We start from the raw sequence: 18,832 nt of genomic DNA, 5'->3' as shown, positions 1-18,832 counted from the left end.
ATGAAACTTTGAAAACCAACTTTTGATTCAAAAGTGATTGAAAATAATCATGAGGTGAAAACGTAGAAAAGTGTTTCTGACCTTGCTCACCGTTAGTGGACTTGTTTCCATTTCCTGTGACATTGGAGAAAACGGCAACACAAACAATAGAAGCAATGAATAAAAATGACATGCGTATTTAAATATAACGAAGAGGTGAAAGCATGCATAGTATTTTCAGGAGGCCAAACATACAAACAAAAAAATTCATGTTGACTAGAAGACCTGGACACGAATAAAAACAAATGTCTTTAAGGAGAGTCATTTATTTGATTTCTTCAAGTAACACGCGAATGACAGTATTATTGATATTTTTCGGACAAATACTCGTCAAAGGCAACATCAAATATACCGCACGAAAGAAGCTTGCAAGCATGCGGTGCGTGCTGTACCTTTAAGGAGTCACGTGACACAAATCAAGCGGACAACGTTGACTGACGACAAACAAGTCATGACCCGTTTCACCGGAGCCGAAACCAGCAGATGGTTCTTTCTGAAAATATATGCGTTCATTTATGATTTCAGTGTGCTTCAAGCAGAAGTTGAAAAGAACACGCGCTCACACGGGAAGGTGACCCGTGACGACGTCGTATCAGCAGTGGACAGCAGCAGGTGGCTGACTTAGCTTAGCTTAATTTAGCTTAGCGCGGTGATCCCAACAGGAAGTGACGTATGCACTAGCTTCTCCCCTCGGCAAAATCAAATGTTTTTCCACTAGCTGGTGGAACTTATGCGTTCCTACAACATCGTAAATAATAGCTTGATTTCAGTTGATACATTTGTGAGTAACGCCGCAGTCGTCTGGGTATTTCTGGGCCCTTTTTCGTTATGCCCTATAATTCTAAATATTGGTAACAAAAGTCATGCTAATACAAGCTATGTTGAAATGCCACCGCTCAAATCTCTTTGCTTTTATCAGCAAATTCAAGTCAGCTTGAAGTCATTTCTTTTTGAGGGTAATATATCATAAAAACATAAGACTAAATTGCTAATTGTAAGTTTCGTGTTGGAAAATGAATTTGTAACAATATTCCAAGTAATTTGGAATCTTAGTTTTCACTTTTAAGAACTTGTATTTTCAACTGAATTATTAAATATAGGGATGATCGATACCAATTTTTCTCCAGACCCATTCGGTACAAGTGCTCATCTGGATTAGCCACCGATACTTTTGATACCCATATTTTGATCATATTTCGCTACATTTAAACACAGTGCTAGTTACTTGCATTATTTTGGTATTCACAACAGTGCTATTATTTTCTTTCTACTTTTGGTGTATTTCATGGGGGACCGCTGGCTGAGGAGCGAGGAAGCGCAACGGGGACAAAACTTTGTGTTACTGGCCTGACTGCGAGGTGAAAAGCTTGTGAGGAGGAGGAGGAGCGGGACGGGACGAAAAGGAGCAGCGGGATACGGAACGGCGTTCCGTCTCACTGGATCTGGGTGACGGCTTCGTGGATGGACCGCGCCACGTAGTCCACGTTCTTGGAGGTGAGGCCGCACATGTTGATGCGACCGCTCGCCATCAGGTACACGTGCTTCTCCTGGATCAGGAACGCCACCTGTTTGGCTGCCGCCACAAAACCAGGTCCGAAATGTAAGATCAGATGCCGCAAAAACAAACTTCAGCTGGGACCTTTCAAAAAATGAAAAGTTTTACAAGATAAACGGTTTAAAAAGGGAAGAAAAACAAAACAAAAATACGTTGGGGATTTACCTTGCTATTTTTCTTTCTTCTAATTCAGACCAGACAAAAAAAACCTAGATAAAACTAAATAAAGGGGGGAATCGGATTTCAGTTACCGTGGGTATTTTTAGAAACGTAACCCCGGCCATAAACAATGGAACACTGTACTCAGTTTTAATTCCTTAACCGGTTTGCCAATAATGTTGTATGCACCCCTCCGAGCCTAAATACAACAATCTTTTCAATATTGTGTTTGAGGAATATCATTTTTATCCATCCCAGATAGCAGCCGTTTTCTCACTTGCCGTCAACTTAAGCCACGTCACAGTGTCCCTAGCTGAACTGTGATTGGTTGTTAGTGAGCCCAGAGCAACTGAGACGATTTTTAGTGGATAGCCGGTGGCAAAATGCCCCCCGAGATGGATTAAAAACAAGTAGGTTTTGTTGCTCGGAGCTTCATTTTAAGCCTATGATAAGCTTCTGAGTTGTACGTACGGTTGAGGCCGGTGAAGCTGAACATTCCGATCTGCTGGGTGATGTGGTCCCAAGTTCCCGGGGTTCCCAAAGCCTGTAGCTTGGACTTCAGCTGGTCCCGCATGAGGAGCACGCGGTCGGCCATCGTCTTCACGTTATCTTGCCTGCAGTTGAAAAAGCACGTCGATGGCGCCGAAACACGCCTTTGTGACTCAGGATTTTTTTTTTTTTTAAACTACCTTATGTCTTTCAAAAAGAGAGGGTATAAAGCGTGATTTGAGAGTAGTCGAGATGTTTAGCATGTCAGCTTATGTTTTTGAGACTCGTCAAATCAAGCCTGTTCTCGGTTTCAACTAGCTCAATATGCTGTAGTTCCTCAACCGTCCTGCAGTCGTCAGTAAAACAATCTCACATGCACCGAGCGCCGAGATAAATAATGGGTCGGTACCATTCTGCAAAAAGCTTGGGGCAGTTGAGGGTCTTGCTGACGATGCGAGCCCCCTGCGAAGGCGGGTTGGACCAGGTGGTCCTCACGATCTTCTCCATCTGAGATAGGATGCGGCCCAGGTTCTCGCCGTCTCGCGTCACCACCGTCAGGTTGCCCACCCTTTCGTCTAACAAGAGGTAAGGGACTAAGTCACTGCGTGTAGTTGACTTGTTTTTCCACGTGTGCCGCAAACAGACAGATTTGAGTCATATCACTTGATTTGGACTTAGGTCACCCATTGTAAAACTTTATTGGCTAAAACGTTTTTATTAACTTCAAGTTATATCATTTGAATATAGTAATGCGTTTTCTTGAAATAGAACAACTCACTGTAGAGGCCAAAGTTCTTGGAGAAGGACTGAGCCACAAAAAGTTCAAACCCCTGAGAAACAAAGAAGCGAATGGCCCACGCGTCTTTCTCCAGCGAACCCGAGGCGAAGCCTTGGTAGGCCGAGTCGAAGAAGACGAACAGGTTCCTCCTCTGGGGATCGGGACCAAAAAGAACGTCGTGAAAGACTGAAACAGTCGTGTGACTTTTCAGGCTAATAAAATAAGAAGCCACCTTCATGATCTCTGCTATCTGCTTCCATTCGTCCTGATTGGGGTCCGTGCCCGTGGGGTTGTGAGCGCACGCGTGAAGCAAGAAAATGGATCCTCCCGGAGCTTTCTGTTAGGACACAACATACCGCCCTAAACACGAATTTTGACTCGTTCTATTTCTGTCCCGTCTGCCAGAAAGTTGCGACACTAAATGACAATGCAAAAGAGTCATTAAACAATATGTTGCTCCTTGTTCCAGTCAATTTGCTCTTAATTTGAAAAAAATATACACTGTATAATGTAATAAAAATGGAACCCGACGGAGACTTCGCTACACAAAACAATAACAGGGTATTTGGTGTGGAATGTTTTTCGTCATTGCAAATTTTGGCTGTACAAAAAAAAAAAAAAAAAAAAAAAGTGAAATGTTGCAATTTTTGCGAAAAAATCATCAGTTTGAGAACTGGGAAAAAAATACTGCTGCTATATAGTGTTATTGTAGATTATGGCGGAAAAAAAGGGCACCTCAAGGTCATCCAGCAAGCCGCTGAGATCCAAGCCTCTCTTAGCGGCGTCCCAATAGCGGTAGGGACGGATGTCCTTGAAGCCGGCATCGGAAAACACGGCGTTGTGGTTCTCTAAGTTCAAGTGAAAACACATTTTAAAAGTCATACGTTGCACATGTTTACAGTGTGCGTATTGAGTGAATTTCTACACACCCCAGGTGGGCGCAGACACGTAAACGGGCGTGGCCGTGTTGTTGACGCCGTTGTACCAGCGTCGCAAGAACTCAGCCCCGATCCTCAGGGCGCCAGTGCCACCCAGCGCCTGGACTCCGCCTACCTGAGATGAAAACGCAACCGCATTTGCTTACTGTAACACTTACGATAGGAAAGCCATAACATCGTAATGACATTAATACAGCTAATACCAAATCAAATCTAACAACGCTAGCATGCTAACACATAACATTTGAACATTTTCAGACTATACAGTCCAAACTCACCCTGCCCTCCTTGATGGCGGGGCTGTCGTCCCCCAGGGCGAGCTTGGAGGCGGCCGAGCGGAACTCCGGCAGTCCCAGGATGGGCAGGTACTCGTGGTTGAGGCTGTCGTCGTCCACGATCAAGCGCTCCACCTTCTTCACCACCGGCAGGACCCACGGCCGAGAGTCATCCGTGCGGTAGGCTGAGGGAGATCGCACCGAGATGCTTTCATTGCCCGTCAAACGGGATGACGTTCGGACAAAACGGACGCCGAAAATAGCGCACTCGGGTTGTCGAGGGGGTAAACAACAGAGTGTTTTGTGCACGTTTCCGTCGCAATTTCAAACGGGGAATTTCGGAAGGATCCCTCATTTGAAACTTAATGAATGGGCCTAACGTTAATCCAAACGTCGATGCAAGTTGTTCAGCATTCTGCCGACGATTTTGCGTTCTAGCCAAATTTAATATCCTCCAAGTTCGGATGAATTTCCTGCAGCAAAGTGTTTTTTTTTTTTGTCTAAACCACACGTGTTAAGCTCCGGTCCTCGAGGGCCAGAGTCCTTTGTGTTTTCCAGGTTCGACACGTGATTCAAATGATTAGCTCTTCAGCTAGCTCTGCGGGAGCTATTGTATCTGCATCACTTGAACCACGTGTGTTGAAGAGGGAAGCATCCAAAACGTGCAAGATACCGGTCAACGAGGAGTGGACTATGACATCTAGAGTTTAAAAACCAAGCGCCTCAACTCATTCCAACACAGCTCAGAGGAAATTAATCACTTGAACAGGGTGTGTTTGGGAGGGAAGCATTGAAAATGTGTAAGATACCGACCCTTGAGGACTGGTCTATGACATCTTTAGTTTAAAAACGAAGCGCCTCAACTCATTCCAACACAACTCAGAGAGGAAATTTATCACTTGAACAGGGTGTGTTTGGGAGGGAAACAGAGAATGTGTAGGATACCGACCCTTGAGGACTGGACTTTGACATCTATAGTCTTAAACTGAAGCCCCTCAACCCATTTCAGGGGAAATCTCCTTCTCACTTAAACCAGATGCGTTTGGGAGGGAAACTTTGAAAATTTGCTCATGTGGTGACCAGACAGGAAGTGAGCAGCCGAGAGAACCGATAGGACAAAGTTGCTGCGGACTAAACTGAGAATGTTTGACCCCCGAGGAACTTGTGGCGTGCGGGCATGTGATGTATCAAGTATCGGCACGCTGTCTTCTGAGAGATGACGGACAAACGCAATCAAAGCAACTCCTTCTTGAAAGTGCGCGCCATTAAACACAGCAATTATTTATATCCGTGAAGGCATCGCCATTCGCAAAGCAGTAATAGGTGTGCGTCTGATTACAGCGAGCGTAATGAGGAGTGGTTTTGGCAACAAAAACCTGCTCAGCAAAGTTGCGCATGAATAATTATCATTCTAGCCAGTTCATTACAAATATGAAAGTTTCTACTTCCCCAGGGCTTGTGAATACATCATGTTGACTATAAGGCAAAACATTTCACAATTGGTCTCCAGCCAAGTCCAAATTTGATCATTATTGGGTAAACTCTATATTTGGCATTTATTTGCTTTTTGCTGAACTAACTTTGTAGATTAACAGCAAATCGTGCTTGACAACAACGACTAGACCACGCACCTTACAAACAGGTTAATTATTTTTTATTGGTTTTATTTGTATGTTTTACAACATAGCGAGTCTTCTGTTGTTTGCGAAAGGACACATTGAGTCAGGAGATTGGTCAGAAAACAAATTACTCATAAATCGTGGTACGGTTGAGGAAAATTGGGAAACATGAGAAAACATTTTTAAATGACTTCCAAATACCCGTGCATGATATTTGAAAAATATGAAAATGACATCGCCATTATGATTATAATTATTGTTTATGAATTTTAGGAAAGTAGATTGTAATTTCATTTGTTTTCTCATGCGGTCTTACTTTTATTCTTACTTCTTTAACGAAAATGTTTATTTAGTTCCACACATTTTATTCGTTTTTGTTATCTTAAGTCATTTATAAGTAACCTTGCTGTAGGACTGGAAATGGAAATTGATGCGTTTGTGGTCCCATATGAACGAAGGAAAAGACACGCATACAAATATTCGGTACGCAACGTCTTGCCTTATAAGTCACGGAGTCGATTTTTAAAAAGCCGAATTTAACGTATACCAAATTTGATCCCGTGGCATAGTGCGAGCGTGACTTAAGTTCAGGCTATTGCTAGAATTTTGGAAGATAACGGAGGTTTGCGGTTTTGCCACGTGACACTTGAACGCAACTCGGCCAGCTCTCTGAATGAGACTGCTAGCTTTTAGCATTGTTAGCACCGCTTACCTCCGACGCCGAGATTCGCTTTTTGTGGGTGACTGTCGGCGCGGAAGTCAGCCGTAAGCTTGAAGACGGCTACCGGGGCCGCCTGCGGGACGTCGCCGAACACGGACATGACTGCGGAGTGGAAACAATAGGGCCGCCGCGGGGCTTCCGGAGGCAGGCAGGGTAAGCCGGGAACAGAGTTCACCTTCACAGATCCACTAGGACAGACAGAGGCGTTAGCGCGCCAGCCAACGGGATGCCTCCTTACGTATGACGTCTTTTTGCTAACCAATGAGAGTTCAACCAGGAAGTGTTCCAGATGATTTTCGGTTTCTTCAATACAGAATACGTCAAATTTCGATCAACAATTGATAGAAAATATGTATTCTATTTGAAATAAAAAATGTGTGGTTACGTTTTTTTTTCGTCTTTACACAATGACACAGACCGGACGCAGTAACAAAATTTGGCCACTGAACGTCAGTGAAAGCAAGCGTGAATGAGCGATGATATCTCATTAACGTTTAACTCAGTAAATTACTATAGAATGAAATCAAGTAGTGTTCGGAGTACGTGAATAATTATTCCCGGACGATTTATAAAATGTCCAAAAAACAGTTTGTCTGAGAGATAATTATTTACCAGTACCGTGTTTAGTATTGTGCTTGAGAGCTGTTTTTAATATTTAGACCGTAGGCATTGCTGAGTAAGGTCGGGTAATACTCCCTTACAAAATTCCGATTTTAACCAACTATTTCCGTTGCTCGTAGAGGACTTAAATAAATATCCCAAGTAAGTGTTGCTTCTTTTTTTTTCAACTTTCAAATCAGCCAGCCCGGTGATGCAGTAGTGACACACGGCAACAACAACAGCAGACGCGTTGAGAATTGTATCAAATGTTATTAGATGCTATATCTAATGAAATGTCTGGATGGATGTTTATGATTTTGAAGAAACGACGAAACAAATGAAGGAAGGTGTAAATTACCACGTGTCAAAATAAACATTTAGAGGTGCGTTTCCTGGCTTGTCAGACGTTCTCAAGTGTTTGACGAATGATCTTCACTTCCAGCCTGCTCTCTCACACACTCATATTCCATGTGCGTCCATGTGAAGACATCCATTAAGACTCAATGCTCCTTGGAGGCCTGTTGGAGGGCAAGGTAACCTAAACATACAAAGTCAAAACAAACAAGGCTAACGGGTCAGCTGACATGGCTTAAGTATGTCCATCGAAAGCCATCTCGCATCTCAGGTAGCAGTTTAAAAAAAATGTCTTAGACAAAAGCCAAAAGTAAAACTTTGTTTTATTTTATAGTTTCCTGCTGTACACAGAACACGAACGTGCCAAAAACGGGGGACTGGAAATGAATTATTTATTACAGATAAGCATTTATACAGTCACTTAACCCCAGCGCGGTTTTTAGTCCAATCATTTGAGCCTCAAATCAAAAGTATTTTACATTAAAAGGAACGCATTGAAAGAAGACATCAGGGAGCTGAAATTTCACTCAGATGGTGACAACATGTGAATTACCATGGCGTGATCACTTAGTTATCACACTACCAGGGGTGTGTCATCACCCAGCTAAAATGCTGTAATATTTATGTGGAAGAAACACTAATAAAAGGTCAAAATATTGCACAGGGGTTAAACTAAATGTGTGTCAGAACTGGGACAATAACAACAATAACTAGTGATTATAAGAAAACAAGTTGTTTTTAGCTTTTATGAGCCCTGTAAAGTAAAAAATGCATTTTCTACCGAATGCATTGCCAAGTCAAAAAGAGTTATTTAATGAACATCAAAACAACAAAAAAGTACATCTCTGGGGTTCATCTTTTAAGTATTTTGGCTTTTTACCTCCGCGAAGCATATATTTAACATTCGAAATTAAACTTAAACATCGACGGACATCAGGATTCAGAATACAAAAAAAATGTCTTTTTTCACATTTTGTATTTCTTGCGATCTTCAGTGGACAAACAGCGACCTCTGTGGCATCGACTAATAACAGGACATTGACGTGAATCGCACGTTGTCCAGACCAAAACCAGGTCTGGACGTTATGTTGCTCAGTAAAGTTGAAGTGTTGTGAGGAGCTTCAGAAAAAGTGCGCAGCCATCAGCTTGTTGCGTCTGTTAAAAAAAAAAAAATAGGAGGGAGGAAATTACTTGTTAAATTTTGCTATATTGACACAATTTCTTAACTTTCTCCGACGATCTTTGCTATTTTGTCCCCATTGCAACTGAAATGAAAGAACCACGAGATGAAATTCTGAATTTTATTCAGACAAAGGTACTCAGAACTTGCCCTGCAGCAATATGATAACGGGGGCTTAAATCGTTTTTTTTGGGGAGACAGATGTAAACACTCTTGAACTGTCACTCTACTTCTTTTTTGTCCTTTCGCTTTGCAAAAACAAGACGAGATGGTTGTCAGGTCCAATTTCAAAGACCGGGATGATGGAGTCCATTAGGCCTCGAGGATCACAAAAAATATTTCCTTTACTCTTGACGAGTTTCTCAGTTTTTTCGTTCCTCTGTTCTCTGTTTTCTCTGTTCTTTAATAGTGATGAGCACGTTCATTCAGGAAAGTTGCACTTTTTGGCAGCTTCTGTTGGGGCACCGATTTGGTACGCTCTAAAAAAAGATGGGTCAAAATGAGCCCACTGGGGTCACATTGAGTCAACTTCCTTTAACCCCCAAAGTCAGGTCAAATAACATACAGAACACCTTTTTTTTTTTTTTTTTTTAACATAACCTTTCTTTACAGGTTGTTTTCTTGTTATTAATCTGATCTATTTTGGGGTGAAATAAATAACCCAAACAATCGGCTGGGATGAATAAAAACTTTTTAAAAAAAAATCACACAACTTTTATTTATTTATTTTGTAATTTTATATTCAATTATCTTTTACAAAACAGACCATTTTTTCAGGTCGTTTCACGAGTTATTCATCCAACCAATAATTTGGGGTGAAATAAATGAACCAAACAGTTGTTTCAAATGAATAACCTACAAAACAGCCTCTTTTTTGGGGCTATTTTGGACAAAACAACCCAACTATTTACCTTGTTTTATGGGTTGTCTATCCGACCAAGATTTTTGACAGAATTGAATACTGTAACCCAAAAATGTAGGTAAAAAAAACAAAACAAAACATTTTTTTTTTTGTTATTTTGTATACAATAACCCATCTTTTTAGGTTGCTTTATGGGTTATTTATCTGACCTAACTTGCTCGGGCTAAACGTCATTTAGCGCCATATGTTTGAGGCGAGGCATCAATAGTTACGGAGAAGGTCTGTACTTTGTCAGCCTGCTGGCTTTCCTCCCATCGCCATTCAACACGACATGTCAACACAATGATTTACACAGAAGTGTGTTCGCTCGTCTGTGTGTGTGCCTGTGTACGCGCGCCTGCATTTGTGTGTGTGGAATCTGGATGATCTGTGGCAGGAAGTGATCCGCGTTGCTGTGTACACACCAACACACACCACCCAAGGCAACAAGTGTGTGTGGTTGTGGGCTTCAATACATGCTTGGGGTCAAAGTTGAAGATTAGGATGAAAGCCATCCATCCATCCAGAGTCATTTAGCTTTCTATCTCACTAGCTAGCTTACCAGAGTATCTAACTGGCTCGCTAGCCATCCATTCGTTCAACGAGCTAGCTCGCTAGCCAGCGAGCTACCTATTTACCAAGGGAGTAAGCTCGAGCAATCTCTCATCTATCCATCCCATTTAGCTCTCTATCTCGCTAGCTAGCTAGCCTATTTACCAAGAGAGTAAGCTCGAGCAATCTCTCATCTATCCATCCCATTTAGCTCTCTATCTCGCTAGCTAGCTAGCCTATTTACCAAGAGAGTAAGCTCGAGCAATCTCTCATCTATTCATCCCATTTAGCTCTCTATCTCGCTAGCTAGCTTGCTATAGTATCTAACAAGGTAGCTAGCAAGCCATCTCTTTAGTTAGCGAACTGTTCATCTAGCTAGCCAATGATCAGGCCAGCTATCTTGCGGGCAATCTTCCTAATCTTTACTGATATCAAGCAATTTTCCCATCGATCTATCCATCTATTATCCATCTAGTGAGCTATCTGGCTCGTTGTCTAATCGCTAGCTAGTGAGCTATCAACGTATTTGAGCCAGTGAGCTATCGATCAAGCCATCTTTCGAACACCTACCTACCTAGCTAGTTACTGAACAGATGGCAACAAAATAATACACAATTATGTAATTTCTCAGATAATAAATGACGTAGAATCAAATCAAACACATTTCCAAATTTCTGTTTGGAATTCAAACATCAGACTAGCAATAAAAGCCAGGGCAAAAGAACTTTTTACATATACGTTCATATTGGGGAACTGTTAAAAGTGCGACTCTCCGGCAGAGGCCGCGGCATGTGTTTTTGCAAAAACCATTGTGAGCACATCAGCGGCCCCTGACAGGAAGCGCACTTACCACATGACAACCTACCGTTTGTATACAATCCCGAGTTGTTTATGATGAATGACGCCCACTCGAGGACGGACGGCCGACCTTTCCTATTCCTAAATCAGCAGCGTGTCGTCAAGGAAGTAAACAGCGTGATGGAGTCTGCCTGTGGAGACCATTTGTTATCATTACGCGCTCACGTAAATAAAATATTAAAGTCCCGCGTCTGCATTTTTGGACACGGGCGGACTGTTTTGTGGGAAATGTTTGGAGTGATTCGCAGTCAAAATGTCGAGCGGGAAACACGAAGCGGACCATCAGGACCGAGAACGCACTTGTAATAAATCCATGCTAACATAGGACGTTAACGCGCAATTTTGATTTATGACGCTATTTTACAATGCTAATGCACAATGCTAACACACAGTGACGACACAAAATGTCGTTTTACGTCCATGCTAGCATAGCACGCTAACATGCAATTTTAAAGTATGATGCTCTCATACATGCTAATGTACAATGCTAACATACAGGGGCGACACAAAATGCTAACACAGCAAGATAATGCGTTATGCTTGCATATAATGTCAGTGTATGCTAAAACAAGATGCCAATGTATGATGGTAGCATGGCAAGCTCATGTACGATCACATAGCATGCTAATATTCCAATAGCAACCGTGCATTGTTTAGCATGCTAAACAATGCTAATTTATTATTCTAAGGACTGCTAACATAAATAAATGAATGTGACGTTAATAAATGCTAATGCTAATGTTAAGGTACAACCGATGGTGCAGGCAATAACGGGACTTCACATTACAAGATGGCTGGCCAACACACACGAACGCACGCACACACGACAGGCCTGCGCATGACGAGGGTGCCTCTACATCGCTAGGGCCGCGTGTGTGTCTTTGCGCGTGTGTTTACGTGTTCAATCACATGCGGCGACCTGTTACACTCCCAGAATGCATTCTGATTGTGTTTTGTATACGTTTGTTTGCGTACCATTGATTATCTGCTAATCCAGCCAAGGTCAACGAGGTCCCAGGCAGATGTCAATAACACACACACAATGTGTGTATTTATGTGTGACGACTACCAAAGATAAACAACAGCTAATCTGAACAAAGCTAGGCTACCGTAACGTAACAGAGATAGACTATGCTAAACCTAGCTAAACTGAGATGAGCTCACTTAAACTAAATGCTACTCCAAATATTTAGTGCATGAAGTTTAGATTGAAAAAAAAAGTAAACTAGGTAAAGGGTATTGTCTTCACTACTTATAAATCAAATTAATAATTTTTCACACTTTTGGGTAAATATTCACACCTCAGGGTCGTTATTGCTGTATCTTGCAATCAAGCATGACAGGAGGGTTACGTTACTGAGACAAATCCAAGTGTAAACACCGAGCTATAAACATATATAAAGCCAAATCAAACAAGTGATGCTAATCAATGCTAAAGTAAACGCGTACTGTATGTCGTGTTCTGTACACCCGCTAAATGGATCTAAAACTGCCCCCAACATGTGAAAAAGATGATTTGGAGCGTTTTGTAACCAAGGAATAACGCTCGCATTTCAACACTTTTGTTTTCAAGTATCCACGTATCGTGTTATCCTGGTATCATGGTATCACTTGGATGACACCTTCCTTGTTACTACTAAGTCCTGTCAACTAATTACAAGATCAATTACAAGCTCCGTATTAGCGCCCCGTGACATTTAGCTCCTCATCACATAGAGAAACTTGACCAATGCGGAATGCGCACATGACAAACACGCAAAGACTCACACAAACGCAAGAACATTGCACGCGCACACACACAAGTCCCAAAAGCAGCAAAATTGCATTTCAACTTTGAAAAGTACACGCACACAGCATTTTTTTTTTTTTGTAAATCTAGTCTATATTTGCTATTTACTAAATTAAAAAGCTCTTGTCTTCAAGATATGGTACAATAATTGTAACCTCTACTTTTCAAAATATTCTTGTTGTAGAGTGATAAAATAAAATGGCATTCTTGTATATTTTACACCCAAGATTTCAGCATTTTTATACACTACAGGTTTGTTTTAGCAACAATCATACTCAAAATATTTTTTTTTAAATAATGAATTTTGGAAATGATAAAGATTGTCCTTTTCTTAATAAGAAACTGAGTTTTAAACAAGTTGGATTTTCATCTGAATAAAGATAAGTCTGCCATGTCAAAATCAATAAACATTAATATAAAAAAAAACTACATACGTTTTTGAAGAACTATATACACTTTATAATAAAACTGCACTCAAAAGAATATTTTTAAACGGTTTTGCCTTTTTATACACCCAAAATAATATATTTATGAGACGATATTCGCATGATCTGCTGCACGTATTAAAAGAAAAACGCGAAGGCGATTGTTTGAATCGCGTTGTTGCATTGTGGGAGGTGTACCTAATGAAGTGGCCACCGCGCGTGCACATGCGCAGCACGGACACTTGAAGGCAAGGTTTGTTTTGAAAACGTCAATAGGTTCAAGTCCAATTGAGTAGCGTGTACTGTGGACTGTGTGTTTTTACAAAAAATACTGCAAATCTTTTGTAGAAGATACACTGCATGCGACGTGTGATGTCTTTGTTTTATGTTATGGAGCTTATGTTGCGTGGAGGCTCAGATGATCGTTGAGAAGGAAAAAAAAAAAAAACAACGAAGAAGAAGAAGTCTGGCGCCTCCGAGAACGACAGCGGACGAAGGGTGTCACCTTTCCTATTGTTGACTGCACGCGTGCGCGCGCATACACGCATTTGTATTCACAATACAAAAGGACTAAAGTATATCACCTAAACCGAGAGGAACTCAAGCAATCTCAGAACAAACCGAAACCACAAACCGCCAGTCACAATCAAATTAGGTAATATGACATCAAATAAAAGAAACGTGAAACTAACCAGAATCAAACCAAAAACCCAACCATAGCCCTAACCCCAAACCCAACAAAACAATTGCGTCAGATTGATCCAAATTGCAGCTCAGTCCTTTTTTTTGACCTATAATTGTTTTTTCTAACTGTTTTTGGAGTAAGAAGCCAACTTAACAAACAATGACAACATTTCTGTTGTCCATCACACACCTGACGTAATCTTTCGGAGAGTGTGTGGGTGAGCTGGTTTTCAAGGCTCCGGGTGGTCTGCGTCACTAGGCAAAAAATAAGGGAGAGCTTGAGATTAAGGCCAACTAAAAAAAGTAACTCCGTGTTTTTTCCTGGAGGAATTTTAATTGCTTCTGGTGGGTGTGTGTGTGTGTGTGTGTGTGTGTGTGCGCTCTTATCATCCTTGTGGTTATTAATACAACTGTCGGATAAAGAAGAAGCAGCACGTTCACATGCTGTATGAAGCTGTGCGCTATGAGCCAATTTGCAATTTCTACTTGTAAACGTGCCTTGTGTAAGATACTAATGAAAGGTTTTTTGATAAACAAGCAAAACCCGGGTCAAAATGACCCAAAACTATAGGTTGTTGTTTTGAAGAGGGAAGGCGAAAGAAATCGCATGGTTTGTTAGTTAGCAGGGTTACACAGAAAAACGACCAAACGTGGTTTGCTCGACCACGGGTCAAATTGACCCAGAGCGTTATTAATATTGCAAAGAAACAAACTTAACAAGGGTGCAAATAAATCATTGTCTGGTTACTTCATAAGGAAATTTCTAAGAAAAAGACAGTTTTTGCCAATTTTGGAATAAACATGCTGCCGGGTCATATTGACCCAAGACTATTGCATTTTTTGAGGAAGAAGAGAAAGGAATAGTGGCCTTGTTAGTTACAAGACTCACACACATAAAACAAAAATAAAAGTTTCTGAAACTTTTTGTATGGTTGACCACGGATCAAATTGACCCAGAATGTTATCACTATTGCAGACAAACAGATGTAACAGGGGTATAAATTCATCAATTCCTGGTTAGTTTATGATAGAGTTTCTGAAGAAAAAAAAGTGTTTTTGATACTTTTGGATAATTTAACGTGCCGCCGGGTCATAGTGACCCAGAGACATTATTGCTGCCCCCGAATAATGAACATTACACACTGGTTAAAATTCATAATGGATTTGGATTACGCACTTTTCGGACATATTGAGGTGGCTGACTACATCCCGGGTCAGAGTGACCCAGGGACATTTTTGCTCTTCCTAGCAAAGAATCATACCAGGAGGGTTGAAAAAGCAGAAAGAAAGTTTAGGGGTGTCCACCCCCACCCCACCTCCCCGCCTCGTTTCCGTCATTTCCAAAAGACTTTCCGTGATTGGTCCCTGCCCCGGACCCCACCCCCTCCCAGTTTGGGAACTTGCCGCGGCCCCTCACGCCTCACCTAGCAAAAGCGCGGACACTTGTGGCGGACCGGCCGGCACCCGTGGCCGCCATGGGGTCCTGAGAGCGGCTTGGGGGGGCTTGATGATGACGATGCTCCACACCTCCACGCCTTTCTCCGTCAAAGACATCCTGAAAGCGGGACAGGATTGTCCCCCCGTCCCCATGGTCCACTACCACAGCCCCCCGCCGCCGTCCTGCATGCTGGCCCGCGACCGTCCCCCGGCCGCGCCGCCGCCGCCGCCGCCGCCGCCCTTTTTGGACCCCGAGCGCGCAGGCTTCTTTGGAGGCCCGGAAGAGGACGAGGACGAGGAAGAAAACCGACTGGCGCCGGAGGGATACCCGCGGGGGGGACTACCCGACGGGAAGGCCCCGGACGAGCGGGAGACCAGTGAGTCCACCTCGGAACTTGCCGCGCTTGAAAAACAACAACAACAGTTTTGAGTTGTTTTACACTCCAAAACCGTTGGCACAAAAAGGATCCGACTCAATATTGAGGTCAATTGGACCTGGTGTTATCTTACACAAAACAACAAACTTTTTGAAGTCATCTACAAAATAATCCCAGAGTTGACCCCAAAATTTGAGTCGACCGGCCCAAATATTGGGTCGGCCCTTTTTGACACATAATTGGGTAAGTCGCAATCCAATTTTTTTTAAGAGTGCAAATTGACTGACAAACATATTTGTTATTGAGTCATCCCCAAAAGTTGGGTCAACGTAAATAACCCCAAAAACAGCCCGTTTTAGGCTTGTTTGGCACTAAACAAGCTGCTTTGAAAACAGCACAAACATGTCAAAAAAATACCCAATAACTGTGTCAGTTTCACACAATTTTGGGGATTTGTTTATACAAATAAAAAACAATCCACCCTGGCCCATTTTTTTTTTCCTCGTCCCAGACAATTTGGGTTGAATGACCCAAATATTGGCTTGGTCCTTTTTTCAATTTATTTCACCCATAGTTGTGTTTATTCATTTTGGCCCAAAGAGCAATGACATAAACACAAAATCAAATTGTTTTGTGCAAAACAAGATTGGGTTGTTTTGTAAAACACAACAGTATTTTTTCTTTTATTCTTATGATGAAACTTTTTAGATTCAACATATGATGAAAAATTCAACTGTGCCACGTTTGCTAAATTATTCATTTATTTATTTTTAAAGAAATAAGTAACCTATTGACAGGCATGCCAGTCAATACGGATGAAAATGCAAAGTAAGTTATTTTAATGAATTTAAATTCATTTCAAATTATGCTAGAGAGTTATCCAAGGAGTGTTAAAAATGAGAAATGTGTATATATTTTTTCACTTTAAAAGGAAGTATTACAGGATTAACTATTACTTAATAATAAGTGATTGTTATAGGGAAATTATTTGACACCAAGTCCAGAACATAAAGATTAAATTTGAACACAAAAGAGCATGTATGGGAAGCTCAATAGCCACAAAACCCTTGGAATGTATAAATCCAACATGTATAGCCAAAAAGGAACCAACTGAACAAAAAAACTCAGACAAAAAGTAGAAAAAAAATTAGAAAAAAACACAATAGAAGACCCTATTAGGAAAACAGCGACTATTTTATTCCATTAAAAAAATGACGTTAGAAAAGTAATTGTGTTCAGATGTTTTACGCTCGCATGCACACGTCACTGTTTTGTGTTCAAATTTACATAGAAAGTTGGAGTAAGATTGCTAGTTATTATGCCGATATTGTTATTGTTAGTATTATTTTTTAGCTATAATTTTATCATAAGTAATAGATATGTTTTGTTTTTCTTGCCGTTATTACATAATCGCGCACAAGCTTCAATTCTTATTTTTTATTTAAACTTTTTATGATGAATATTATTTCTTGTCATGTTTATTACTATTATTATCGAATATCATATTTGCGTAAGCCTCCAATAGCAGTGTGAGAAATACTTCAAAATAAATTGGTCTCACCTAATTGATTTCTACTGATTGTGGTTTGTTTTCCCCCTAAAAATGATTTTTTTACCAAACCGGTAACGCGCAAAGTTTTGGGCAATGTTCGCGTTCGTGCGTATGAAGACAGCGGTTGTTCTATTTTGGTCCACGCACGTTTTTTGTTTTGTGTTTGCGCGCTCGCAGGGGTTCCCGGGTCCCGGGCCTCGGCGGAGGAGGAGGGCGGCGGGCGGAAAGCGAGCGGCCGGCGGCGGCCGCGGGTGCTCTTCTCGCAGGCTCAGGTGCTGGAGCTGGAGCGTCGCTTCAAGCAGCAGCGCTACCTGTCGGCGCCCGAACGCGAGCACCTGGCGTCCGCCCTGCAGCTCACCTCCAACCAGGTCAAGATCTGGTTCCAGAACCGCCGCTACAAGTGCAAGCGGCAGCGGCGGGACAGCAGCCCGCGGGAGGCGCCCAGGCGCGTGGCCGTGCCGGTGCTGGTCCGGGACGGGAGGCCGTGCCTGGGCGGCGGAGGGAACCCCGCCCCGGGTTACCCCAACCCCGCGGCGGCGGCGGCGGCGGCGGCGGCCGCGGCGGCGGCGGCGGCGGCGCCGTACGCTTACGCGGGGGGCTACCCGGCCTACGCCTACCAGCAGGCCAACGCGTACGGCGGGAGCGGCCAAGCCGACGCCTTCGGAGGAATCCGGGCTTGGTAGGGGGTGGGGGTGGGGGTGGGGGTGGGGCGGCTGACGTCACGCCGCGGAGAGAGGACTCCCGATGGACGCGAGTGTTGAAACGCTTTTCTTGTCGTTTCCGAGACTTTCGCCTGTATTCCAATAAATGAGAGAAAGAATGGCTTCCCTCGCTTTGGGGATTTTTGTCTTCCATCTAGTCCGATCCACCCCATTTTCACTTTTTTTCTCCCATTTTCGACTACAGTTATTTCGTTCGGATTCCGTTTTTTGTGTTTTTCTACACGCATTCTTCTTACTTTCATGCTTTTTTTGTTGTTTTAAAAGATTTGGTGCATTCATGTTACTTTACATTTCTTCAACGCAATTTACACTTGTTGTTTGCTGTGTAGGTTGTTCTCATTTGCAGCTTGGTTTGTCTCAAAACCGCCCTTTGCTTTTTTCATCCCATAGTTATTAAAAATAAGGTTGTTCATCATTAATTCGTAATTCAACATTTTTATACTACAGCTTCGGTGTTTTCTATTTATCGTTTGTTAATAAGAGAGCATGCTTTCTGTCATGAATTCGTAATTTTGCATTTTTTTTATGCGTACACCTTTGGTGATCGTTTTACTTTTATTTCATTCATTTTATTAATATTGCTAGGCTTTCTTTTGATTCGTAATACACTTTTTGTTTCCACTACAACTTTGGCATTTTCGTTTTAATCAAGATTAGTCGTTTTTCTTTCGCCGATTTGCCGTTTTTTCCTCGTACGATTTGTTTTGCTTGTTAGTGATTTTTTTTTTAACAAGGTTGCTTATAGCGCCTCTTCATTAATTCGTAATTTTATTTTTTATACGTACGGATTTGGTGGGTTTTTTTTTGATACGATTGCGCGGATTTTGT

The 18,832-nt window shown here is 42.1% G+C and overlaps 2 protein-coding genes and 1 long non-coding RNA gene across 3 annotated transcripts; 1 reads left to right on the top strand and 2 right to left on the bottom strand.

Moving 5' to 3' along the window:
• Window positions 1–289: 289 nt before the first annotated feature.
• On the bottom strand, window positions 290–6,774 carry LOC148421711 (aspartate aminotransferase, cytoplasmic-like). The gene is made up of 9 exons (XM_088420552.1): window positions 6,565–6,774; window positions 4,237–4,418; window positions 3,950–4,073; window positions 3,756–3,868; window positions 3,253–3,357; window positions 3,021–3,171; window positions 2,652–2,817; window positions 2,225–2,367; window positions 290–1,612 (listed from the first exon to the last, which is right to left on the bottom strand). The coding sequence occupies exons 1-9, from the start codon at window positions 6,671–6,673 to the stop codon at window positions 1,473–1,475; spliced, it is 1,233 nt and encodes a 410-aa protein (XP_088276678.1). The 5' UTR covers window positions 6,674–6,774; the 3' UTR covers window positions 290–1,472.
• A 1,191-nt stretch (window positions 6,775–7,965) lies between these two features.
• On the bottom strand, window positions 7,966–14,173 carry LOC148421710 (uncharacterized). Its single transcript, XR_015866238.1, has 3 exons — window positions 14,107–14,173; window positions 11,026–11,149; window positions 7,966–8,682 (listed from the first exon to the last, which is right to left on the bottom strand). It is a non-coding gene; the product is annotated as an uncharacterized LOC148421710 (long non-coding RNA).
• Window positions 14,174–15,074: 901 nt separating this feature from the next.
• LOC148421709 (uncharacterized) lies at window positions 15,075–17,965 on the top strand. Its single transcript, XM_088419227.1, has 3 exons — window positions 15,075–15,129; window positions 15,308–15,740; window positions 17,455–17,965. Exons 1-3 carry the CDS (start codon window positions 15,075–15,077, stop codon window positions 17,963–17,965), a joined length of 999 nt encoding a protein of 332 aa, XP_088275353.1.
• The last annotated feature ends 867 nt before the right edge of the window (window positions 17,966–18,832 follow it).

Source organism: Hippichthys cyanospilos, chromosome 7, assembly GCF_059441005.1.
Source record: "Hippichthys cyanospilos isolate Australia breed blue-spotted pipefish chromosome 7, RoL_Hcya_1.0, whole genome shotgun sequence".
Lineage (NCBI taxonomy): Eukaryota > Metazoa > Chordata > Actinopteri > Syngnathiformes > Syngnathidae > Hippichthys > Hippichthys cyanospilos.
This window is presented reverse-complemented; position numbering and strand designations above follow the sequence as displayed.